The sequence below is a fragment of the Portunus trituberculatus genome, chromosome 23, assembly GCF_017591435.1.
Source record: "Portunus trituberculatus isolate SZX2019 chromosome 23, ASM1759143v1, whole genome shotgun sequence".
In the NCBI taxonomy this organism is placed as follows: domain Eukaryota; kingdom Metazoa; phylum Arthropoda; class Malacostraca; order Decapoda; family Portunidae; genus Portunus; species Portunus trituberculatus.
In genome coordinates, this window is record NC_059277.1 from 577,501 (window position 1) to 603,742 (window position 26,242).

Sequence of the window (26,242 nt, forward strand, 5' to 3'; positions counted from 1 at the left end):
TAGTCCTTACGTACATAATACCACTCCTCGAGTTATCTCACTCTCTCTTCTCCAGCAGGTGTCCATAATAGCTGATCTCTTGCCACAATGGCTACAGTAAACGTGGCAGACCTACGCCCAGTGAAGGAGACTGAGCTGCATGCACTGAAGGAGAGATTGGCTCGCCACCTGCCTCACTCCCTGCCTGTGAGTAATACTGACAGTCTGACACCACAGCAGGTAGTGAGCATAAAGAAAACCAATCATAGCTTCCCTTGCTTCGAGCAGCAACAGACTTACTGGCTTTGTCAACTCTCAAGGTGTATGGCTGTGTGAGTCTGGCGGTGCGCTATGGCCTGCATTCCTTACAACCTGCCTCCATCCTGGTGCCTGCCGCCCCACGCCCTTCCAGCCTCACCATCATTGTCCCCACCGGTGTAAGTACAAGTATCAATTATCGTTCTTGAGTATAACAAGCATTCAACTAATAGCCATTAGGTAGCTACGTGTACCTGGAATTTAGCCTCGCCTCACTCATGGCTAGGCCGTCTGCATGAAAATGAACCTACTTGGGCCCCTGAGGACCCCGATATAAAAGTGAGTGAAGCTGTAAAGAGAACGAAGTGTTTGAAAATGTCTAGTATCGACATAAAAATCTGCTGTGGGTACTTCTCTTAAGTAGGGTGTTTGTTGGGAATACTGGTTTTGCAGGGCCCCCAGTGCATTGAGGTCTTCTGGAGCACTGAGGAACACACCCCACAGGAGATGGCTCACTATCTCTCTGCATCCCTCACCTGGACTGGAGTCAGCCTGTGTATATACTGTCTTTACTCAGTGCTTTACTGCCATCAGTGAGTTACCTTCCTGCAATGCAAATGACAATGCAGTGCATGACTGATGACATTTGCTTCCAATGTAATGTTTTTTGTCATTTTAACCACAGCTGCAGTCACAGGCTAGCATTGGGGGACAGCAGGTGCAGGTTCAGACAACATTCCAAGGAAACCTATACAGCCTCCAGGTGCCAGCAACACTGGGCAAAGAGTAAGTCAAGCTGTTAAACAGTACATGTACAACATGACACACTTGGACAAATAGTTGATGATGCTGGGGTTCCTTGTTGCAGGCTGCTACCAAAGTACCAGGTGACCAGTCTGAGGGAAGAGGATGCCTTGCAGGTCTGGACAAACTGGGAGTTCAATGACCTTGACTCTGTAGACAACATGAGTAATGATATCACTCGCTTCCCATCTGTTGGCATCCGTGAGCACAATCCTGAAGATGGTGTCAGTTTGTTGGAGAAGAAAACAGAGAAGACACTTGTGTCTTGGGTTCATCTCAGTAAACCTGGGTGGATAGGCAACACCTTCACAATGCCACAGCATCGTCGCAAAGGGCTGGCAGGTGTGGCCACCCTGACCTTGGCCTGCAAAGTGCTGCAGGAGGGTCTTCTGCCTTTTGTCTTCATAGGAAACCACAATATTGCTTCCATCAAGTTCCACGAGGCCTTGGGATTCAAGCGGCAGTGTGAGGCGTACACAGTTAAGGTGGTGCCTGCTGAGGCCACAGACTGAAACCATCCAGTGAAAAGTTGTTGTAGTTTAGCATAATTGACCTTGGTCAAGCAGGACAAGGCTTGGAGTGGTGACTATCACATGCACCATGTCTCATCATTTTATAGACATAGCTTTCAATAAATAGCATGTTATCCTGTAAGGTGTTAGTTATACATATTGTTCACTTGTGGAATCCCAGTATATAAATGTTCTGATGACATTATAAGTCCCCAATCAGTTTACTATTATAAGGATATCTAAGTGCACTACAATGGGAATTTACCAAAACCTTTCCTGGGTGCCTGAGGCTTCTCAGTTATGATTTGCATCATACTGACCATTGTGTGTAACAGATCATGACTTGGTGCACTGTAAGCACATGAGTAATTCTAATATTGTACATATAAAAATAAAATGTTTTGCTTACTGTATTTATTTAATGTTGACTTCCATCTAGAAAATAAAAAAAACAATAAATAGATACAACCCAATATATAAACACATATATGTATAATTATTATACAGACAATCAGCCCTCATTGAACACAAATTTGGTGAGCATAACTGTGATTACATGAATGGGTAAAATATCCAATATTTGACACATCCATTTTGCACTTACATTGCCAAAACAACATTGCACACAACCCTGGACTGCTGGTCAGCAGCCTTACAAATAGAAATGTATGTATGAGAGTTTGAAGTGGCTCCAGGATTTATCAACCTGCTACTGTACTCTTGACTCTAATGGCTGCAGTTACTGACAAGTTGGAACTCATCAAGCCTGCAAAGTTTCAGTGTTTGTAGCTAACAGCCAATGGAAAGCCAATGAATGCTTAGGCACATAGTAAAACCACATATCTACATCAACACTGCAGGGTTGATTGTTGTTCACTGGAGTTGTCCTGAGGCAGCAAATGACAAAACTACAGCACCACAAAAAAAAAACATCCTCCTCCCAAATCCTCTTTCAGCAGAGTGGCTGAGATAACTTCCTGTCTGCAGAATCCTGCCCATGGAATGTTGCGGTATTCCAAAGGAATGGCAAGGCCACCTTAATTTAAAGGTCTTCCCAAATGGTGGTGTCAGCATGAGTGACACCCTCAAGGAGTGATAAGGAGAACTGTGGCTGGCCACCAGTCATCCTGGAGACAGAAGGTCAAGCTGCTTCTAGGGCAGGGCTGATTAATCCAGTTGTAAAGACAGTATGAGAGAAGTTAACCTTGTTTTCCCAAAATTAAACTTAATCACTGAGCAAGAGATTTGCCATGCATAACAGATCCAAGAACCTAACTTATAATTTACAAGGACTGACTACAGTCTATGTTTTAAATAATACTAACAGATTTGCAAGGACTGACTACAGTCTATGTTTTAAATAATACTAACAGTATATGAACTAAGCAAAATGTTCCTTATGCATCAGATCATCAAAAGAATGGGGAGTCACTGAGCCCCAACCACATCAGCAGCTTGTGAGGGAGTGAGTAATGAGACGGCAAGGAAGGCTGGGGCACAGTGTGGCTCTCAAAAAACTTGAGGGGTTTTTTGCCTGGAGTGAGACAAAACACAAGCCTACAGACTCAAGTGACAGATGTGATTGCTTGTGGCATAACAAAGAAACAATTAGCAAACACGTCCCACTCTTGGGGCTTGCAAAACATATTACATTCATACAAAAAGCACTTGCAGTTGTACTATAATATGCGTGTCTATGGAACAAGTGGTCTATGTGTAAAGTGGTGTACTTTGTAGCAGCTCAGTAATATTATATGCTAAGTGGAAGAAAACTGGATGGCCTGGTACACAACCAACACGGATGGCTGGCTCGCTTAATCTAGGGAATGTTTCAGTACTAACCATGCTAGAGGCTCCATTACTGTGTAGTACTTGCCCATCACTAGTATATACAAATAGATAGGTACAAATGGCATCAGCCCTCTAACACTTCCTACAAAACTATACCCATTACCTTGCAGAATGTTATGTATGAAACACTGAAGTATGTGGATGCATCACACCCTCAGGGAGCAAAGGGTGTGGTATTCCTGGTAAGACAATACAAAACACTGCCCAAGTCCTGCAGAAGTTACAGTCATGCAAAACATTTGTACAAACATGGATTATATTTACAGAGAATGCATCATTCCTGCCATTGTAAAAATACTATCATCAACCTTACACCGCTAATAGCTATGAAAGAATCACATGACGACAAACCATCAACTCCCTCTGTGGCTGCTTGTTACTGAGATATTTGAAGATTAATTGATAGATGAAAATCTGACACACACACAGCTGGCCTACCACCTAAGGAGTGAACAAGACACAGTGATCACTAATTGCCATACAAGATGGTAGTAGGTATTTACACCTCGACTCATAGCACCAAGAGGATGAGTTATAAAGAGAGATTAGTTCACTAGTGTAAGGCAGTCAAGTACCCTATGTGTTAGCTACATCAAAAGGAGGCTACACACTACCACTAAATGTCCTCTCAGCACACCACTACTCCTGCTGCGTCCTTTGCTTTGGCTGAATTCTTGCATGGCTCCACCCTGTTGGGGATGAGGGAACATTATCTAATCACTGATGTCTGCACTCAAAGGGTTTACTTTATCTAGACATGAAATAATCATCCCTTTACTCCCCAGACACTGAGATGCAAGGCACAGAGAGGATTTTGTCCATGCAGTGCTACACCCTGTTGCCCTTTCATGTCTGGATGATACTTAAACTTCTCAGGACTTGATGCAAAGTTTGACATCAAACACATAAATTTATGAAATAAACTATATGTAAATCTGTACTGGCAGTGATCAAGGGTAATGATGTAAGTTATAAAAAGGGAGACTCTTTCATTAATAATGCACACAATATCTCCCTTTCTCTCTCTCTCCCTTACATACTCTCAAGTTGGAACATCTTCAGGAGAAAACCCTTCTATGGGTCACCTCTGCTCTTCATAAGTGTGTGCTATATTCCAGTACTTCACTTGGTTTGGTTGCTTATCTCTAAGCAGTTCAAGTCTTCCAAATATGATGTAATATCCAAAAAGAGGCATAAAAACAAAATAAACAAAGCAAAGAAACAAACAATAAAAAAATAATAAAAACTTGCCATTCTATAATGAAAATACAAACATTTCATGAATTTGGTGCAATTTGAGGCAGAGCTGGACACTTTTGCAAATTGGAGAAATGGATTTTTTTTTCTCTTTTTAATTTGTGTTTGCAACAAACTTCAAATAAATTCTTGGTTCTATATTTGCAGAAGTGTCATGGTCAATATGACAAGACCTGCACTTGATAACCTCAACTATCAACATTTCCTTAAGCCAAGCACAATATTTATGATGGAAATAAAAACATCAAATGAAAGAAAATAGCCCATTTACCAAATAAAAGGAACATTCAAATAAAATAACACTATATAGTACTAGGTAACCCAAATCATTGTTTATTCTTGCATACAATTATTCACTGACAAAAGCTGAGAATATGGCAGTTCCTCAAGTGTTAGCCTCAAAACTACTGACAAAAACAAACATATCACATGCTGCAGAACCATGTTGTAGTGGAATGCTACCATACTCATAAACTAAATGCTTTGATGGCAACAACCCAACAACATAAAGGATAGCAGTGTGGAATGTGAGTTGATGAAAAGGAATGTTTGCTGGGATGTGAGGGGTTGGTATGAGATGTGAGGCATGGATGCTGGGATGTTAAGGCTTGGTGTGAGGTGTGAAGAATGTTTAGTCATGTATGATAGGTTGGTATGGGATGTGAGGCATGGTTAATGCAATGTTAAGAGTTGGTGTGAGAAGTGAGTAATGTTGGTAAGTATGAGGGGTTTGTATGAGGTATGAAGCATGGCTGGTGGGATGTTAAGGCTTGGTATGAAGTGTGATGAATGCTTGCTGGAGTCCGAGAGCTTGGTGAGGTGTGAGGAATGTCTGTGAGAAGTTAATGAGCAACTAAAAGGACCTGATGAAAGTCTGAATGCACAGTTTACTGCTACATTGCATACAAGCTGGGCATTACTGTGTTCCAGGTCTTTCAATTAATCCTGAGCTGATAATTCTCTATGCATTGATAGCAAGAATCAGAGCATTAAAAGGAAAAAAGATTCACTAAAAGCACATGAAGACTTACATAAAGGAAAATATCTGAAGAATGAAAAGTCAGCTTGGTGTTTCACTATAGTATTTCATTACAACAAAGTTCAGCATGTAACTAATCTTTCTCTCTCTCTCTCTCTCTCTCTCTTCACACATACACAATAAAGAATTATTTTGTACCTGCATTTTTTTGAGCCACAAACTCATTACCTACCTAGGGAATGTAAGATGTGCATTTTGTCCTAAAGTCTCCTATCTGTTCCCCACCGAGTGTGATCTTAAACACATGTTCTCTACCTCAAAGGCAACAGGGAAATATAAAATAACATCAAAAGCATAAATAGGTGATGAAAAGCAACAAAAGAATATTATATGCATATCCATTCACTTTTCTCTTACGTAACCTTGACAAGAACACTAAAATAGAATAACATGATGTAAACAATAAAAGGTAGTGGTAAAACCTATGGCTGCATCTGGTCTTGACTATTACTGTACATACATTTTATAATGAATGTAGAAATAAATCCAATATATGCATTCTCCTTATACAAGTATCTCATAGCAGGTAACCATTGCATGTGATGAGATCCTGGTGTAGTTAGCCTTCTACCAGCTACATTCATACTTTTGAATAATGAATAATCTGTGGTAAAAATAAATGAATAAATAAACTAGCAAGATGATTGAGAACATGCTACTTTTGCAGTTCCTTTGAGGCATTGCCTGAGAGTACTAATATAGCTTCTCTTAATATGAATGGAATGAATTAAGTGAATAAATTATATTCTTGACAACCAAATGATGGAAGCATGGGTGTATGGAAAAGTGACCAATGCAGGTACATAAAATAGTGAAAGAGAGATGAATTGCAGTCGACTTATATATGATTGATATGATGAAAGATACAGGGCAATAGTGAACACAATGATCTTTCATGTAAATGGATTTGTGAAGCGATTGTAAAAATATCAAAAGGATAAAAAAAGATGAAGAGAAGTTAGCAGGTGTATTTGAGAGTGACAAGATGATGATGAAGATAATGATTTCAGGCATTGTGAGTTATTTAGTTATATTCAAGAATAACTAGAGGATGAAGATGAAAATTTTAGCATTGTTGGTTAATTAGATGGTGTATTTAAGAATGGCAGGATGATAAAGATAAGAATGTGAGGTGCTGTGAGTGTTTGAAGTACCCTAAATAAATTATAAGTACAGGATTTCCTTGAGTATAAATATATTCCAAGTATAAGCCAATATCTGATTTCTGGCCAGGAAATTAGTAATGAACAGTATAACCTGTAGTACATATACAGGTCAACCACATATATGGAGAATGGCATTATCTAACATCCATCTAATAAAATAATCTATTACTGGAGTGCTGTGCTGATGATGAAATGAAAAGTTATAACATTACATTATATTTTCTATCAGTGGTTCCCAAACTACCTTATCTGATGTCCCCTTTTATACTTCCAGTAGACCCACACACTGCCACATCCTCTTTTTTGTATTCATATGAAATCATGTATTTTCTTGCATCTATATCTCAGCACTGTTCAGGAAAACAGATTTATGCTTTCATTACAACAAATTAAACAAATGACTGATACATTCTCCATGTATGTGGGGACCGATGCTTCTTGGAATTATTTAATTATTCTTATTAAACAATGATTTAAACAGATGGCTTCACACCCCCAAGTTTGGGAACCACTATCTTACATTATGAGAGAGAGAGAGAGAGAGAGAGAGAGAGAGAGAGAGAGAGAGAGAGAGAGAGAGAGAGAGAGAGAGAGAGAGAGAGAGAGAGAGAGAGAGAGAGAGAGAGAGAGAGAGAGAGAGAGAGAGAGAGAGAGAGAGAGAGAGAGAGAGAGAGAGAGAGAGAGAGAGAGAGAGAGAGAGAGAGAGAGAGAGAGAGAGAGAGAGAGAATATCTACTTCCTCCTTCCTTATCCAGTGAGATGGTCTTTGTCTGCATGTAAACAAAGATCATCTCATTGTATAAGGAAGGAGGAAGTAGGCAAATATTTAATTTCTAAAGCCAGGAGATGCTGGTGCCCTGTCTTTGAATGTTTTTTTATTTTTTTATTTAGACCTAAGAAATTTTCTGTGTTTAAGTCAATTCCCAAACTTTTGCCTAGATATCTGGCCTTCAGAAGTCAAGCTGTACTCAAGGAAATATGGGGCAGTGTTGAATATGAGAGACAAGCAAAATGTGGCATGTATGAGCAAATTACCTCTTGTTCCTCCAGAACATGAGTGTCAGTGTTCACAATGATGCTCTACAAACAAATGGCTTCTAAATGAACAGAAACAAAAAGCAATGAAAATAATATAACAATAAAAAAAACTGCACAATACAATCATATCAATAAATATAATAAACTGCTAAGTAAATTAAATACAGTAAATATAAGCAAGAAATATGTAACGGCTGTGAGTGTGACACGCTGGGCAATGTTACGTTACTACACCGAGATGCATCTCCTCAGATTTGTTCCTAGTGTTAATATCATGAGGGGTCTGCAGCCTTCACACTATGACTATCTACACTAATGATACAACATAACCTACTTGCACACTCATTCTGCAACTAAGTAACATTGTGGTTGGGATTTCAATTCAGCAACAAAATGAACATATTGTTAAGTAAAACATCTGAATTCAAGAAACAGACACACACACATTAAAATGAACAAAAAATTTTCCACATAAAAATGTGGTGCTCACACAAAAGACAAGGCAAGGAAAATCAAATAATGAAGCAGAGGAAAACATGCTTCTTCCTCCTGTAGTCACACCACTAACCAGGCAGGAACTAAAGAGGGTTGAATGAGGGGTGCCAGAACCTCCACACTACTGTATGATGCAGGATCTGGCATTATATTCAAAGAATTAGATTTCTGACCAGTGGCGGCTTGTGCCTTAAAGTAGAGTGGGTAATGCTTCAGAAAAATTTTTGAGCTTTATTTTACTATTGTGTAAAATGAAATCTAATTATAAAAAATAAATAAATACAAATAAAATAAAATAAAAAACAAACAAACATATATAGTAGAATCTTAATGAACTTAATTTATTCCTGAATGCAATGTAAAAAGATTAATCTGTGCCTAAACAACCATCCATCCTGTCCTAGTGGGTCATGACAGATACTCACACTGATAAGACGGCTGCTTCACAATACCTCCAGCTCAGAAATGATTTAACAAGAAAGGATGATGAATGAACTTTGTGACACAGAACTCATCAGTCACAAGATACTGTTTAGATTGTGGAGGTATTCTCCTTGCCACTGATGTAATGAGGGATGCCTTACAGTAACACAGAGAGGAGCAACCCATTTGCCACCAAAGTGAAGGTTTTCATAACACTCTGACATTTTGCTGCTGGGAAAAATACTTATAAAATGCAATTGTACAGTAGTGACAGCATTGGGGAGTCATCAAAAGTCACAGGTGGTTCAGGATTACTTCTCATCTCCAAGAAAGGATCTTTTTTCATGAATGAAAGGATGGATATTGACATACAATTACGATTTTGATAATATAACATATAAGTATAGTGTTTCACTGCTATTCAGGGTGATTATGTACCAGAGAGAGAGAGAGAGAGAGAGAGAGAGAGAGAGAGAGAGAGAGAGAGAGAGAGAGAGAGAGAGAGAGAGAGAGAGAGAAATATATTAAGAAAAAAATCCACAAATAAGCAGGAAACACTGAGTAAAGATTTAAAAAAAAAAATTAAATGGGAAAAGAACTATGTATTATTTTGTATCTTAAGGAGTGTTCCAAGTCTGCTGTCCCTGCACATAAGCCGCCACTCACAGAAATATCAATGAGGGATCTCTATGCTTCCTCACAGACGTCTATAGTCCGTTCATCCAAAGAATCCTGGCCAAACTGCTAGTTTGGTTGGCAGCCCTGCCCCCCCCCACCACTAAACCTTCCTGACACTTAAATTTTCTTCAAGTACATTTATTTTTCTTCACTTAACTCAATAGATATACAAGTTTATAGCTTGAAGAAAAATAAATGTACTTGAAAAAAAATTTAAGTGTCGGGAAGGTTTAGTGGTGGTGGTGGGGGGGGTGGGGGCAGGGCTGCCAACCGAACTAGCAGTTTCAGCCTGGATTCTTTGGATGAACGGACTTTAGTTCAAATAAGGCACTTGGTGGGGAGAACACAAGCTACGTGACATTGATACTTACACTTGACACACATATAAGTCACTATTGCTTGGAACCATGTGTGTGTGTGTGTGTGTGTGTGTGTGTGTGTGTGTGTGTGTGTGTGTGTGTGTGTGTGTGTGTGTGTGTGTGTGTGTGTGTGTGTGTGTGTGTGTGTGTGTGCATTTCTTTGTAATAAGTATACAATGAGTAAAGTAGACAAGTGTTCACATGGTAACTGTCTTATCACCTACAATAGCACCATTTATGCTCTCTAGATGTCTTCCAAACACTACTTAACTTTTCCTGGGCTTGATCTTGCCATATACAAAGTTCTGTCCCCTGTCCACCAGTCCTCCTGCGTCACTCTCCATCAGTGTCTTCTTGCGGATGAAGTGGAAGTGGTCGAGCACAAAGTTGTAAAATTCATTCTCCAGCCGCCAAACCTGAGGAAGGAAAGCAATATTGATATTTTGTAAGCATATTGCAATATTCTTTGTGTATTCACTATTCCAGTTTGACAGTTCATTAAAGGAAGCCGGGTCACAAAGAGTAATAGGGGAACATAAGACAGACCTACGGGATAGATAAGATTATTCATAAGCAGATCACATAATATGCATCTATAAGAGGGTAACAAATGCAATACATATATATATATATATATATATATATATATATATATATATATATATATATATATATATATATATATATATATATATACAGTCAGCGCCAAAATACTTTTCCTTCGATTTATTAAGTACCCCCTATAATCATGTAACAAATACGCCAGATTTCTTGGCGCGAGAGAGACGGTAAAAGGGATTGGAGCTTAATCAGTTGAGTGAGTTTCAAGGCCGCTAGTCTGCCTCAGTCACTTGTGGGGAGTGGATTTAGTCTGTATTTTTTATAGTGTCATGCGGTTTGCGACCTTGACCTTTGTGCCTTATGTGGGATAATGGGAGGAAGCAAAGACTTGACAGAAGACCAGATAGCTGCCATAACTTCCCTGAGCCTTGTGGGGAAATCTAATAAGGAGATCTCCATAATAAGTGGAGTAGCACTGCGCTCCGTGCAGCGCTGGACCAAGAAAAAAAGGGAGGCGGGAGACGCTGATATACCGCTTCACAAGAAGAGGCCAGGAAGGCCACGTAAGAAATCACAGAGGACCCTCAAGTTACTCTAACGTCAAGTGGAACAGGAACCTCAAATTACTGCAAAAGAACTCAAGGAAAGGAACACGCAGCTTCTCGAAAACACCTCTGTTAGAACAATCCAGAAACGCCTTCGTGACGACCTTGGGTTCCAACATCGTGCCTCTCGAAGAAAGCCGCTGCCAACAAACCAGCAAAAGAAGAAAAGGGTGATTTTTTCAAAGAAATATCTCAATTGGGATCTGGAGAAGTAGAAGACTGTATTCTGGAGTGACGAAGCAACGTTCACGGTGACTGGCAACCGTGGGGGGAAGGTGAGGTTGCGGCGAGGTGCAGATCCCTTCCACCCCAAGTATACAGAAGGGACAGTGAAACACCCAGACAGTGTTATGGTGTGGGATGCCTTTGGGTACCACGGGGCTGGAAAACTTATAGTGCTTCCCAAGAACCTTACAGTGAATAAAGACAGGTACTTAGAGCTGCTCGCTGACCACCTCGAGGACTGTTTTACCGTTTTTCAAAGTGAAATTTTCCAGCAAGACAGTGCCCCAGCTCACACTGCCAAATTAATCCGTGAATGGTTTGAGTGGGTGGGTGTGGACTATATCAGGGACTGGCCAGGGAACAGCCCTGATCTGAACCTTATCGAGAACCTGTGGGGTCTGATCAAACGGCGTCTAAGGGGACGTGACACCTCAACAGTCCCCAAGCTGGTTAAGGAAATAGAAGACATCTGGGAACACTTTGAGCCCTCACTCCTCCAGAACCTCGCCCTGTCGGTCCCCTTACGTCTAAAGAGCTGCGTGAAAAGAAAGGGTCACCCGACAAAGTATTAAAGTCTAGGTAAGTGCCCCATAAATATCTCTAACCATTCGTGAAAGGGCGTCACGAAGCGGAAAATGTTTGGCTTACAGAGTAAAATTTGATAATTGAGTGCTACTTTACTATCTGTAAACATTTATCACATTCTTATCTTGCTCTTTAACCTCCTCTACAGGTGTCCACAATAGCTGTTTCACTTGCCACAATGGCTGCTGTAAGCGTGGCAGACCTACGCTCAGTGAAGGAGACTGAGCTGCATGCACTGAGGGAGAGGCTGGCTCGCCACCTGCCTCACTCCCTGCCTGTGAGTAGCACTAACACCACAGCAGGTAGTGAACACAAAGAGAGCCATTCATAACTTCCCTTGCCTTGAGCAGCAGTAGACTTACTGGCTTTGTCAACTCTCAAGGTATATGGCAGTGTTAGTCTGGTGGTACGCTATGGCCTCCACTCCTTACAGCCTGCCTCCATCCTGGTGCATGCTACACCACACTCCTCCAGCCTCACCATCATTGCTCCTGTTACTTCTGGTGTGAGTACCACATGCAGGGATTCACTACAGCCTCACCACATCTGTGTTGACTAATGGCTAGTGATTTGTGAGGAAAATCTAATTTAGGTACAAGGTTGCTTGCAGACATTTATGTGGGTGATCATTCTGAGATTTTGAGCAGTTTGTAGGGGATTTAGTGTGGGGGCATGACAATTCTGGCTAATCCTCTGTGGTAGTCATGAGGCAGTTCTCTGAGAGCATCTTTCAGGCTCAAGGTGTGGCTTTTCAGGATCCCCAGTGCATCCAGGTCTTCTGGAGCATTAAAGAACATACAGTGCAGGAGGTGGCCCAATATCTATCTCACATCCCTCACCTGGACTGGGGACAGCCTGTGTGTATAAGAGCCCTACCCAGTATCCTCCTGCCCTCAGTGAGTTGTGTCAATCTAGTTTTCCTACATTTGGCAAAAGCTATTTATATGAATCAATATAAAATAGCAAGTTAAGGTATGAATAATAAATGATAACACTGCAGTTGCAATCACTGGGTAGCATTGCGGGAAAGCAGGTGCAGCTTCAGACAACTTTCCAGGGACATCTTTACAGCCTTCAGGTGCCAGCAACACTGGGCAAAGAGTAAGTAAAGCTGGTAATGATCCAATCCACAATTCTTGGATGGTATATTTGAAATACTTTGTATAAGTAGTTGATGATGGTTATGTTGGGGTTGCATGTTACAGGTTGCCCCCAGAGTACCATGTGACCAGCTTGAGAAAGGAGGATGCCTTGCTGGCCTGGACAAACTGGGAGTTCAACAAGTTTGATTTGATGGACAACATATGCAATGACATCACTCACTTCCCATCTTTTGGTATTCGTCAGTGTTGTTCTAAAGATGATGGCAGTTTACTTCAGGAAGAGGCACAAGGGAGATTGGTGTCTTGGGTTCACCTTTGCAAAATTGGGTCAATGGGCAATACCTTCACAATGCCACAGCATCGGCACAGAGGCCTGGCAAGCACAGCCACCCTGGCCTTGGCCTGCAAGCTGCTACAGGAAGGTCTTCTGCCCTATGTTTACATTGGAAATTATAACACTGCTTCCATCAGCCTCCATGAGGGCTTGGGGTTCAAGCAGCAGTGTGAGGTACACACAATTAACCTGGTGCTTGCTGAAGTCACAGACCAAGACTATCGAGGATAAGACCAAACTTTGCTTTCATGTGTTTGACATAAGCCACAGAGTAACATGTCTCTTTACTTGCTGTCATTCTCATCATGCAAAACAAGAATAAAACTTCAAACCTTTGTGTTTTGTAGTTTTGCAATGGTTTCCTCAGAGGGCATAATCTTCTTTGTGGTCTTTCGGATATGTGACTTGGTTCCTGCAACACAACACAAGCATGTTACATCCTTTTTTGTTCAATCAAAAATTAAAATGAAAAATAAAATTTTTTCTCATCTTCATGTGAAAGAGAAATAAAAAATGCTGCAATGGTTGTTCAGTATTATTTGAAACACAATATGTGAAAATAAACACGATACTACAAGCAACCCTTCTGGAAGTACACAAGTTTAACAAACATAATGTGATAGATTATACACTACTCAAATCAAGATCTTTGTTGAAAATACAAAATCAGGGGAGAAAAACAGCTTTTTTCTATCAACATTACAAAGCTACAACATCACATGACAGTGAAAACCATAATGAATAAAATATATAATGAATTCTATAATCCAAATAACACAATCATATACGTACATCACTAGGTGTTGAGTTATCTAAGAGAGGTATGTGTAGTGACAAGATGGGAGAATGAAAGCAACTTCAGTGTGTATGAGAGACACAGTATGAGCATCTGTACAGATGATGGAAATTGTGGAGCAGTATAACACATGGAAAGGAATAGAGTAAGGTGATAGAGCCATATTGGGAGAGTGAACGGAAAGTTTGTAAAGTTGAAGGTACTGATAGAAGAGGAAGGCCACTTATAAGAAGGAAGGATAGGATCAAGGACTATTTGTGTGGAAGACTTATTATTAGAGGCGAAGAGTTTGAGCAAGACAGGAAAGTGTGGCTTAGGAGAGATGGAAGCTGTTCTGTTGTTGTTTGTCCTCTGTGGGAAGCTCTTGGAGGAAATGAGGCATAAAAGATAGGGAGATAGTGGACAGATAATGACTATGAGTTCTGTACTTATGAAGGTCAATGAAAAGCCCTTGTGACCTAATCAGTGTATGTACAAATTTAGCAAGTTATGGAAATGATTATCTATCTGGGTTCACCTTCACTTCATTCATAGATTACAACACACACACACACACTCACACACACAAATAATAATAATAATAATAATAAAGTAAATAAATAAATAAATAAATAAAAAAAAATAAATAAATAAATAAATACAAATAAAAATAAATAAATAAAAATGAATAAATAAATAAAATAGAATAAAAAAATAAATAAATAAATAAAAAAAGAAGGGGATACTCCTACTACAGTGCACCCGACTGGACTTTTCCTATCACCATTTCCCTCGAGTAAGGGGTTGGCATCATGCACATGTCTCCTCCAGATATTTCTTTCCTTTGCATCTATCTCTGAGACTCCCATACCTTGCAGCTGAATGGTGAGCAGCCACTTCACTTCATTACAAGTACAAGAGCAGAGTGTGTGGAAACTGATCACATAGATGTAAGGAAATGAAATACAATCCTTGTTTGAATAGGTTCCTCAATGCAAAACTCCTACTGAACACTCATCAGGGAAACTGGTGAGGAGCATGCCTGGCCAATACACTCATCCACTGCACATATAACCAATAACTGTCTTCTTTCTCCTGCCTATGCCCTGAGAGGCTATTTGCTTTCTTTGATGTTAGAGGGGCACTGGCCAAGGAAAAAAAAAAAAAAAAAAAAAAAACAGGGCCACTGAAAGAGCTGGTCCTGCTAAAATCAAAGTCAACAGGTATACACAAAATTGAAGGATAATCATCTTGAAATCTCCCTTCATCCAATACATGCACATTTTCCTAACACGACAATTTTATAGGACATAACCCTTGCATGAATTGAGATCCTGGTGCACTAAGCCTTTTTATCACTTATACTGATATCTTTATAGAGACTGAATGATGTGCAATAAAAATGAATGAATAAATAAATAAACTACCTTGACAATGACTCATAACGCACCTGAGACATAGAGGTCAAGGGCGCCCCTGAACATACGTGGCAGGGAGTACTCCAGCATGGCCACAAACTCCTCCAGCTCCTCAGTCACTCCCACCAAGAAGTAGTTGTGGACCAGGTTGTGTTTGGCCAACTCCAGAGCCCAGGTGGATCCCGGTACCCTGCAGGGGAAGGCACAGGTAAAAAATCTGCTTTCATTGTTAGTGACTGAGGAGGATACCTCTCTAATTTTTTTCTGTTTTTATGTAAGAGAGGTAATCTGGTCAAAAAAAAAAAAAAAAAAAAAAAAAAAAAACGTAAGGAAAACAGTAATCTCTGTTGGAGCAGATGGCACAGACACAATGAACACTGCTATACTGGTCTGTATGCAATGGCACCATATGTCATCACTTAGAGGGGGCACTGATTGATTGATTTAAATAAAGGAAGGCACCACAACATCACAGTCGTGGGACTCTTCTGCAAAATTATCAATGTAACTAAACTGGTAGGATAAAACAGTGATAAACAACAAAATTGAGGTAGGATAAAAATCTAATGAAAATCACTGAAATCACTAAAGATGTAAAGATGTAAAGGGAAATTGGACAAAGCAGTGAGAAGTGAGATGGTACAGGTTAGATAGGCTGGTATCTGAAAGAGGGAGCAGCACACATGCTCACCAACACTCAGCATAGTGTCCACAGAAGAAGGGAATCTGCATCCAGAGGTGGGTGGTGGAGCAGTCCTGGTGCTGGATGGCCACACACTCGTCCAGGGTCTGTCACACCAAGGGAGAGGAAGACTCGGTCACACCACACCATGTCACCAAGCCTCATGAGATCAAGTACTGCACACACAGCAAAAATGATCAAAAAGTATCAATGAAGTTTGGAATAAAGCAAACCATCACATTTGTTGATTTGTTTTTGTTCTTTGGAGTCACTATTCAAATGTGAGAAAATTCAAATACCATGCATTTATACTAGAAATTCATCCCTACTAAATTGACAACACATCCATCTAGACACCTATGCCAAATGAAAGGTCGCCAAACCAAAGCACTAACACACACATACACATGCACACACCATCTATCTATCTATACACTAAGCCATAAATCCCATATAGAGTGAGTGGCCCAAACAAAGTACCACACACATTCTTATCCCCATCAGCCCTCAGTGGAAAAGAACTCACTCTCTCTCTCTCTCACACACACACACACACACACACACACACACACACGGCCCAGTAGCTCAGTGGTTAGAGCGCTGGCTTCACAAGCCAGATGGCCGGGGTTCGATTCCCCGGCCGGGTGGAGATATTTGGGTGTGTCTCCTTTCACGTGTAGCCCCTGTTCACCTAGCAGTGAGTAGGTATGGGATGTATATCGAGGAGTTGTGACCTTGTTGTCCCGGTTTGTGGTGTGTGCCTGGTCTCAGGCCTATCCGAAGATCGGAAACAATGAGCTCTGAGCTCGTTCCGTAGGGTAACGTCTGGCTGTCTCGTCAGAGACTGCAGCAGATCAAACAGTGAATTACACACACACACACACACACACACACACACACACACACACACACACACACACACACACACAAACAAATGAATCAAAATATAGTACATCTTAACCCAGGACTTCTATAGAGTGAGAAGGCAGATCCTTGCTGACCTTTCATTAAAAAAAAAAAAAAAAAAAAAAAAAAAAAAGAGAAAATTCCCTCAAGATCGTGCAGTAAATATTTTTGTAGCCTTAACTTAATGCTTACTTATGGTGTCTTATCCAACACTAACTGCCAGGAAAATAAATGATGCTGCATTCACCCTGAAGAAATCAAATCATTGTACTTTTATAGACCAGGCTGAACTCTTACTTGTGGTGCCTAACCAAAGATAACTATTGAGAGAGAGAATGCTGGATATTATAGCATTCTCTCTCCAATTCTCTCTTTTCTCATTGAACTCAAGATAACTACTGAGAGAGAGAATGCTGGATATTATAGCATTCTCTCTCCAATTCTCTTTTCTCATTGAACTCAAGATAACTACTGAGAGAGAGAAAATGCTGGATATTATAGCATTCTCCCTCTGACTTTCTCTTTCCTCACCATCTTGTCACCAGTTTTCTTCTGCACTCGCTGTGGCCTCAAGTCGTCTCCGTAACGGATGAAGTAGTAGTGGGACACGAGGCGATCAAGCGGCTTGCGGATAACATTGATGTAGAGTGGCTGAAGCTTTGCCCCAAATCTGTGAGATGAGATATGGATGGATGAATGATTGAAGTACTTGTGGCAAATAGACTTGGGATGACATTAGTCTAAGGTGCCTTGCCTTGAAAATGAGAGATACAAGATGAAATGAGAGGATAGGAGACAAGAGATAAGAAAAGGAGGGAAGGGGAGAGGAGAGGAGAGGAGAGGAGAGGAGAGGAGAGGAGAGGAGAGGAGAGGAGAGGAGAGGAGGGGAGGGAGGGAGGGGAGGGGAAGGAAAGGAAGAGGAGAGGAGAGGAAAGGAGGGAAAAAGAGATAAAGAAGGGAGGAGAGATGATATAAGATGAGATAAGAAGAGAGTAGAGGAGATGGGAGAAGGAAGATGAGGAAAAGGGAAGAAGGAGATGAGAGATAGAGATGAATGAATAACAATGAAAAGGCAACATGGCACAGAAACTTGGGAAAATACTAAAATAACATCAGTGTGTTCATCTGTGAGAAAAATTCAGTTAAGTTTAAAGTGATTTAGTTTCTTAATTTCACTGTTGATCACTTAATTAACATGTCTGAAAATTAGAAGGTTAAGATATCTATAAAACCCAAAAACATTGATTCTTTTATTTATGTATTCACAATTTTTATGGAAAAGGACAAAACAAGAAGGGAAAAAAAAGTAAAATGATGAATAAAAAAGAAAAGAAAAGAAAGAAAAAAGAAAAAAGGTGAAGTGCCAGTCCTGAAAGTAAAATACACTAAAATCTCAAAACCTGTATCTATCTTTCTATGCATGAAGGGTGACACAAAAAATAATAAAAAAATAAATAAATAAATAAAATAAAGGAAATAAAAAGAAATAAGAACAAGAATGAAAAAGTGTCAGCCCCTAACGAAAAGCATAGTACTGTGATGTCCATGTTCAGTGGAAGGCAGGCAGGTATGAAGTAAGCACCCAACACTCACTCACCTGTGGAAGTCCAGGTAGCCCAGATGACCGTGGTAAATGGCTGGCTTCTTCTCCTCCCAGTTGGAGACATTGTATACAAACCGCATCTGTACAGTAGTAACGTTCAAGATCAGTTGGTGTTTGAGGGAGGGAGAATTCAGGTGGTGTTTATATATGATGTATGATGAGCAATGGTGGACCTTTATGTTTGGAATCTTTATAAAGGATAAGAAACAACACATTTTGCAATTTTAAGCCACTAAAACATTTATAAGTGGCTGTGGAAAAAGAAAAGAGTGGTCAGTGACTAAAGAAAGGCATGACAAACAGCAGTGAAAGTAACAAATGAAGAGATAAGGATAACCACAACCATGATGAATATAAATGCCTCTATGAAATACTTCTATGATTCCAGCCTGGTGTGATAAGGTAACTTCCTTTCTTTCTTGTGTTTTTAAGTTATCTCTAAGTAGTTTTTATATTTTCTTATTTGCTTAGTATTACGTATTTAACCCATTCAGTACCGTGAAGTGTTTTCCTTTTCATTCTGTTTACTATTTGGTGATCTTATACAGCTTCACAAACTTATGTGGGAGATCAAAATAGTGAAAACTTTGGCTATTAATCTTCTGACCTCCATAGACCCTTCCTAATGTCAATAAAATCACCCAATCACACCAAAACCTCAAGGTAGAAATGCATCCCAGTGTACTGAAGGGATTAAGCCTTCACTTAAATAGGAACTGTTTGTCTTTTACCTATAAATTGTTCTCAAGCTTATAACTTTTTCACGGACAAAGATAATAAAGTGTTCAAGTGTTTATGTATAGAAATGATGACTAACCTGGTCAGTGAGAGACAGTGTTGGGTTCTTCTTGGTGGTGTTCACGTTGATCACGCTGAACTTATTCTTGGAGCAGAGGTCGTAGGCGAGGCCAATGAAGGATGTGGAGCCAGTCTTAGGGATGCGGTTATAGATCACCACCAGGCTGTCCAAGTCCAGCCCTTTGTTGTTACCGATGCTGCTGCTACCACCACCACTACCACCACCGCCTCTTCCTCTACCTCCCTTCCCCCGTCCTCCCCCACCACCCCTCCCCCGCCCTGAGTTGCTGTTGATGTTGTTGTTGTTTGTGCTGCTGCTGTCACTGCTGTCCTGCCCCAGTGCTGCCCCGCCCATCTGCTGCTCCATGGCTGGTGTAGTGAAAAAAAACCATTGTTGGATCTTTGTCTATGCTTGTCAAGTGACCTTTAACCATACATATTCTGGCTAATAAATTAATCACAATTTACGAACATAAATTTCATTAATATAGTTTTAAAAGTCTAAATGAAATAAGTGTATCTTTTGCACTGATCTTTAACAAAATCTGCATTTACAGTCTAAAGAAGGTCTGTTAGTATCACATGGACAAAATTTAAAACTAAAAGCTGATCCTTATTTAGTTTTTTTCTTATTCACAAACAATTCTTATGGAATACAACTCACTGACGCATTATAGTTCAGACAGAACACAACTAACCTAACCTAACCCATCTCAAACAGGTAGGACTCACAGTGGCTCTCAATGTAGTTCCGCAGTGTACAGACCTCCTTGGCCAGGTGGAGGTACATGAGCAGCACCACACCACTCACGCCCACCAGCAGCAGCACCACCACCTTGGAGGCCGGCAGCCGCGAGGTTGTCATCCTGTCAGCGAGGAACAGAAACCTGGCTCGTAACAATATATGTATATTTATATATATATGTATATTTATATATATATGTATATATATATATATATATATATATATATATATATATATATATATATATATATATATATATATATATATATATATATATATATATATATATATATATATATATATATATATATATATATATATATATATATATATATATATATATATATATATATATATATATAAACACCGTCAGTCAAGGCAAATATATACTACCTACTTGTCACAAATAACTTATCACTTACACATGCTTTACACAGATCAGATTTCAGATACTTATGCTGTTAGTGTTTTTAAAATCATACTTAAACTTCACATTTCATCCAGTAGGTACAAGGTGCAGCACTCATGTGGTTAAACCTACACTAAACATCGTAAAATTTCTTACCATATAATCCAGCTTTACACAAATCATATCTCAAACTTACACATAATTTTTCTGTTAGTTAGTCTTTAAAATTAAACTCAAAACTTCCTATTTCAGTGAGTTTTGTAGAGCATATCACTAGGTTGTATCTAGTTAGTCAAACTTCTTACCATTTACTCATGCTTTACACTGATCAGACTTCCAAATTCACACATATCAAGAGAGACAGTCCCTTTCCTCCAGGTCTGATAGGACTAAGACCACTATGTACCTATGTAAGAATGTGTGGTGGTTTGTCTGTGATACCGTGTATGGGACTGCCAGCCTGATACATAGACATGAGAGTAAAAACTAATAAAACATTCACAAGCACAGCCGTAGTAGCAGAATAGATGGCTCACAAACAGGAAGCTAATGGCATAAAGCTCACAGTACTCATACACAAAGAAATGACACTGAGATGCTGATGTGCTTTAGTTAATCAGCCTGAAAACAATGCATGGGGTACAGAGAAAGAGAGGAAGTTTTCTTATCTAAAGATTAAGCTCATAAAATCTTGTTGACAGCACTGACTCATACAGCCACTATTGTTCTCCTTTTACTTCATCTGCTGCACTTTTTTTAAGGGTGATATCAAGATTAGACATCACAGTTAGTATTATAATGAGTGATCTTATGTCATTGTGTCCTTCAAGTATAAAAACAGCAATACATCTAAGTTAACCCCTTCAGTACTGGGACACATTTTTACCTTGAATATTATGTAAAATTAGACCATTTTATTGATCTATGGAGGTCAGAGGATTAATGGCCACAGTCTTCACTATTTTAATCCCCACATGAGTTTCTGAAGCTGTACAAAATCACCAAATAGTCACCACAATGAATATGGAAACACATCCTGGTACTGAAGGGGTTAAGGTAAGAATGGTTTTAGCAAGGACACAGTACTATGAATAACTTAACCTAATCTAGTTCAACCCAATAATAGTGTCCTTTTCAAGAAGCATTACAGCAACACAGTAGCTTTCATAGTTTTCCTTAGAGAGTAAGGTTAAGAAGCTACACGAGGCAGTTAGGTTACCTTACATAAAGTAAAAAGAAATAATTTATATAGGTCAATGATAACATCAGTGGTAATAACTTTAATTAATTATTCATAGTAAGAGGTGATATTTGATATATTTTAGCTTTCCCCATCTGAAAATCACTCTTTCACACTAGGTCCCCAAATTTGTTGAGGCTTAAGAGCTGAAAACATTACATAACAAATAGAGTGGTGTGCCTTGTCTTCATATTTACCCAAACACAACACACACAGACATAACTTTCTCCATTGCTTTTACCAACTCAGAAATTCAATAACAGTTATGGATAAATATTAAGACAAGGCATGCTGCTCTATTAACTAATGTTTCCAATTCCCAACAAACTTGGAGACTTGGTGGGAAAGTCGGGTTTTCAGGTGGGAAAAGATAAAATAATGTCAAATATCATTCCTTACCACAAAAATATGTGGTAATCTGCTATTGGTATGATAAGTGCTATCTTTCATACTAAGGAAAATCTCCTAAACTCAGTAGTCTCTCTTTAAGGACACAAATCTAACCTAGCATTACCTAACCTAATGCTTGGTTAGGTTAGGTTAGGCAACACTAAGGGTTAAGCGCCAAAAACTAATTTGTGTCTAGTGCAGTTTAATATACAGTAAGCAAGACCAAGTAAGAAACATACAAGCCATCAAATCTCAGCACTGGAAAAGGAGAAACAAAACATCAGAAACACACACACAAAACCTTCAGTCCACTAATGGGTCCTGTCTTTGCAACTCACCAGCATTTCATAGTGCCAGGGAGACAGACACACATGCATAGCTCCAGCCGGGACCGCTACCACTGAAGACACCCAAACTTAACCTAACTCCATGTGGTAACTGATCACAATACAAAGAAACACCAAAATATGCATAAAAACTTGAATAAACCGGGACCATTTGTACGAGATCCCACCATATATACACAGGTGCGGGTCAAGTGGGCAGTGTATGTTATCTATCTTATCAGTAACATCCATTTAACATTTCGGAAGTCAAAAATAGTCTTCCTTCTCATGTCAATTGGCCTTCACATGATAACAACAGACAAACCCCTTATTTTCACATTTCACGGCGTGTCACTGGTCTGCTGGCCAAGAGACAGAGACACCAGGTACTCATGCTCCTCTTGTGACACTTGTTAAGGTAGCGAGAGGAGGAGAAAGGGTAAAATATTCTGTCCTCACAAGACCTTGCAAGGCACCGCAGGACTGAGACAAATCCCTTTATTTCCACATTTTAAGACGTGTCACTGGTCTGCTACTCAAGGGACAGAGACAATAGGTATTCATGCTCTTATGTGCCAATTTTTGAGGCAGTGGAAGAGAGAGAAAGGCTAAAAATCTCACTTTAAATTCCCAGAGTCAGCTGGCGGCGAGGTTCACAACAAACATGGCCACTGCACTGTTGCCAGGTCTGAATTAACTCTACTTCAAATGCTATTATTGATTCAACACAGCCATCTCTAGTCCCTTTCCCTTCTCAAATAGAAACCCAGGCCTTTTTCCACCTATAGGATCCCCAAACCCGCATATAGCATCTCTAGTATGGATGCAGGAGTGAGTTTGGGTTAGGTTTCTAAGTATGTGGCCCCAAGTTTGGTTTTCTCATTACTGTGTTTGTGTCCATTTCAGAATATTGTAGTTCTTTCCCAGTTTATTTCGTTTCCCGTGAGTATCAGGTATGAACTAGTTTTGTATCTGTGTTTTGCTGTTTGTTGTTCAGGTTTTGTCATTATGTAGTGTGGTGGTGTCTTTAGTATTTAAGAACATTGTAGTATTTTCTCATATTATTTCGTGGTTTCTGGTGTAATGTAGTGTGACAAAATATAAAAAAATTTCTGTGCTTCTCTTTCACGTCTTTCTTTTCTCTCTCTCTCTCTCTCTCTCTCTCTCTCTCTCTCTCTCTCTCTCTCATTACTGTGTTTATGTCGCTATTTCAGAATTTTGCAGTCTTTTTTCCACATATTCTATGCAGTGGCCAGTGTCAGTCTGGAGTGCGTAGTGGAGAGTGGGGGAAATATATGATTGCGGTGGATGTTATCTGTGTTTTATTAGTGTGTGTGTGTGTGTGTGTGTGTGTGTGATGGATTGAAGGGCGGTGGGTAACCAATCTCTCTCTCTCTCTCTCTCTCTCTCTCTCTCTCTCTTAAAAAAATATAAATGTATGCTGGGCGATATAATTTGATAAGACATTCAGAGAGAGAGAGAGAGAGAGAGAGAGAGAGAGAGAGAGAGAGAGAGAGAACATGTATGATAGAATATCACTGATAAAAAAAACTCAGTCCCTAAAAAGTAAGTTATATAATAAGTCAATAAATAAGATTAGAAAAAAAAACCCAAAGTTTATGAATAATAAAGCACACACACACACACACACACACACACACACACACACACATGTCCTGTCACTTAATATTTGCAGGCCAAAGTTATCATATCAAGGTCACAAACACGCACACACCCACGCAGACACCCACCCACCCACCACACTCTCTCTCTCTCTCTCTCTCTCTCTCTCTCTCTCTCTCTCTCTTATTTTTGTGTTTATATTTTCTTTCATCAACCTTTTCTTAATTCCTTTTATCCTTCCCTCCATCCTTTACTTCTTTCGCTTTTCGATATTCTTTCGTTTTTCCTTCCTTTCTTACTCTCTCCTTTTTATTCTATACACACGATTAATTTTCATTCAATTCCTTTCTCTATCCCCCTCTCTGCTATAGGTCCCTTCCTTGGTTCTCTCGTGCTTTCTGATGACCGATTAAGGACAGACACACACACACATATACACACGCTTACAGTCACGTAGCTCGAGACTACTACACTCTATACGACAATGATTAGTCCTTTTGTCACGTGAGCTGCTCTCTTCTCACTATCTCTGTATCTCAATGTATCTCCATCAACTTGTCAAGGGCAACGGAGAGTAGTGCTTCAAGAGTCTATAAAACCCAAAATTTTCGCAGAATGTGTTTATTTATTTTTCTTTCGCTGTTCTTTACATACTGTATATGTATTTTTGTTCTTTTGCTGTGATTTCCTTTTTTTATGTTTTGTAGGTATTTTGCATGATTATTTAGTTAAGCCTTTTTAAGTTTGTTTATTTGTTTTTTTTTCATACACGATACCTAGTTGGTTTATCTTGTATGCTTATTTTAGTTGGTCTTGTTTGTTTTTATTCGTTTGCTTATTTATGTCCTACTTGATTCTTGCACCAAATAACTGACTTTTTATTCTCGTTATTTTCTATCCTCATTCTTCACAGTAGCTCTTGCTATTTTTATTTTTACACAATTAACGTTTCGTACTCCACGTAATCCATAACTTAGAATATGTCCATTTTTCACAACAAACTCAGAATATTTTGAAAACTCGTTTATATCTTAGTCAATTAACTTCAATTCTTCACAATTAAATCACATTCATATGTATATTTCACACAAATAATTTTACACACAAAGTTTCTTCCTTCTTCGCTATATTGTTTTATAAAGCAACTTTCTTATTCGACTTTAACACAATTATACCCATTTCTTACTGGCATGTCTCACAGTTATGGGCTTTATGCACGATTAAGTGGTTTTATTATCAATATACAACACAATTAGTTTTCCATATTTCGCTCGAGCTTCACAAACGATCAGGTAAGTCATTTTAAAGTATCAGCAACTACAAACCACACGAACCGAACTAAGTAGCAAACACATCATCGTTTGTCTTCACATAATAATTTTTCACGCTTCTCTCTTGCCTCACAGACAAATAAATCATTCACAACAACAACCGCACGAACAGAAGAAATTTTTAAGTCCATCATGTATACTTTCACTGTTAACGCTCGTCTAGTTCTGAACATAATGAAGATTCTAGCCACAGTAAAATATGTCCACTCATTAACGTGCACAGGATAAAGGCGTGATAAGCCAGTCATCCCGTACCTCGCACAAAACTTCCTGATGAGCAACATACTCGTGGGGCGGGGCACTCACTCACACCCGCGTCCTGACACCAGCGTCTGCTCTCCCTCAGTATAACGCGGGAAGTGAATTTAAGACTTGGCACATACCTGAAGCGAGAAACTAAAGTGTTGACACCCACCATGATTCTCTCTTTCTCTCTCCACAGACACACACACACACATACGTTTTTTTTGCCTTCTTGCCATTTTCCGTTTTAAGTTATTTTGCTGTTAGGACTATTACAAATTTTGTCTGTCTGTTTGGCTGCTTGCATGTCTATAGTGTGTCTGTCTGTCTCTTTGCTTACTTATCTTTGTCCCGGTCTCTCTATCTGTTCCTGCGTGTGTCTGTGTTTGTCTATCTTGATCTGTCTTATATCTTCGTCTCTCTCTCTCTCTGCCATCCTTCTTTCTTAGTTTACCTTCTCAGTAAGGAAAGTCACCCCGGCG

The 26,242-nt window shown here is 39.5% G+C and overlaps 3 protein-coding genes across 8 annotated transcripts in view; 2 read left to right on the forward strand and 1 right to left on the reverse strand.

Moving 5' to 3' along the window:
* Window positions 1-1,962, forward strand: part of LOC123507875 — a 4,420-nt gene extending 2,458 nt beyond the window's left edge. The window contains exons 2-5 of the mRNA XM_045261147.1: window positions 59-186; window positions 300-416; window positions 923-1,023; window positions 1,106-1,962. Of these exons, the coding sequence (XP_045117082.1) occupies window positions 88-186; window positions 300-416; window positions 923-1,023; window positions 1,106-1,553 (765 nt within the window). The 5' untranslated portion in view covers window positions 59-87 and the 3' untranslated portion in view covers window positions 1,554-1,962. The remainder of the gene's footprint in view (window positions 1-58; window positions 187-299; window positions 417-922; window positions 1,024-1,105) is intronic.
* A 150-nt stretch (window positions 1,963-2,112) lies between these two features.
* Window positions 2,113-26,233, reverse strand: LOC123507873 (heparan sulfate 2-O-sulfotransferase 1-like). 6 transcript variants are annotated; one of them, XM_045261142.1, is made up of 10 exons: window positions 26,215-26,233; window positions 20,186-20,319; window positions 19,473-19,822; window positions 18,650-18,735; window positions 17,584-17,722; window positions 16,156-16,253; window positions 15,497-15,654; window positions 13,604-13,683; window positions 10,129-10,274; window positions 2,113-4,093 (listed from the first exon to the last, which is right to left on the reverse strand). In XM_045261142.1, exons 2-10 carry the CDS (start codon window positions 20,316-20,318, stop codon window positions 4,033-4,035), a joined length of 1,251 nt encoding a protein of 416 aa, XP_045117077.1. In that variant the 5' UTR covers window position 20,319; window positions 26,215-26,233; the 3' UTR covers window positions 2,113-4,032. The 6 variants fall into 6 exon arrangements, with proteins under 6 accessions (XP_045117077.1, XP_045117074.1, XP_045117076.1 ...); XM_045261139.1 differs by lacking the exon at window positions 26,215-26,233 and adding an exon at window positions 25,773-25,909; XM_045261141.1 differs by lacking the exon at window positions 26,215-26,233 and adding an exon at window positions 23,185-23,333.
* On the forward strand, window positions 12,603-13,594 carry LOC123507877 (glycine N-acyltransferase-like protein 3). Its single transcript, XM_045261151.1, has one exon. The coding sequence runs from the start codon at window positions 13,128-13,130 to the stop codon at window positions 13,500-13,502; it is 375 nt and encodes a 124-aa protein (XP_045117086.1). The 5' UTR covers window positions 12,603-13,127; the 3' UTR covers window positions 13,503-13,594.
* Window positions 26,234-26,242: the final 9 nt, after the last annotated feature.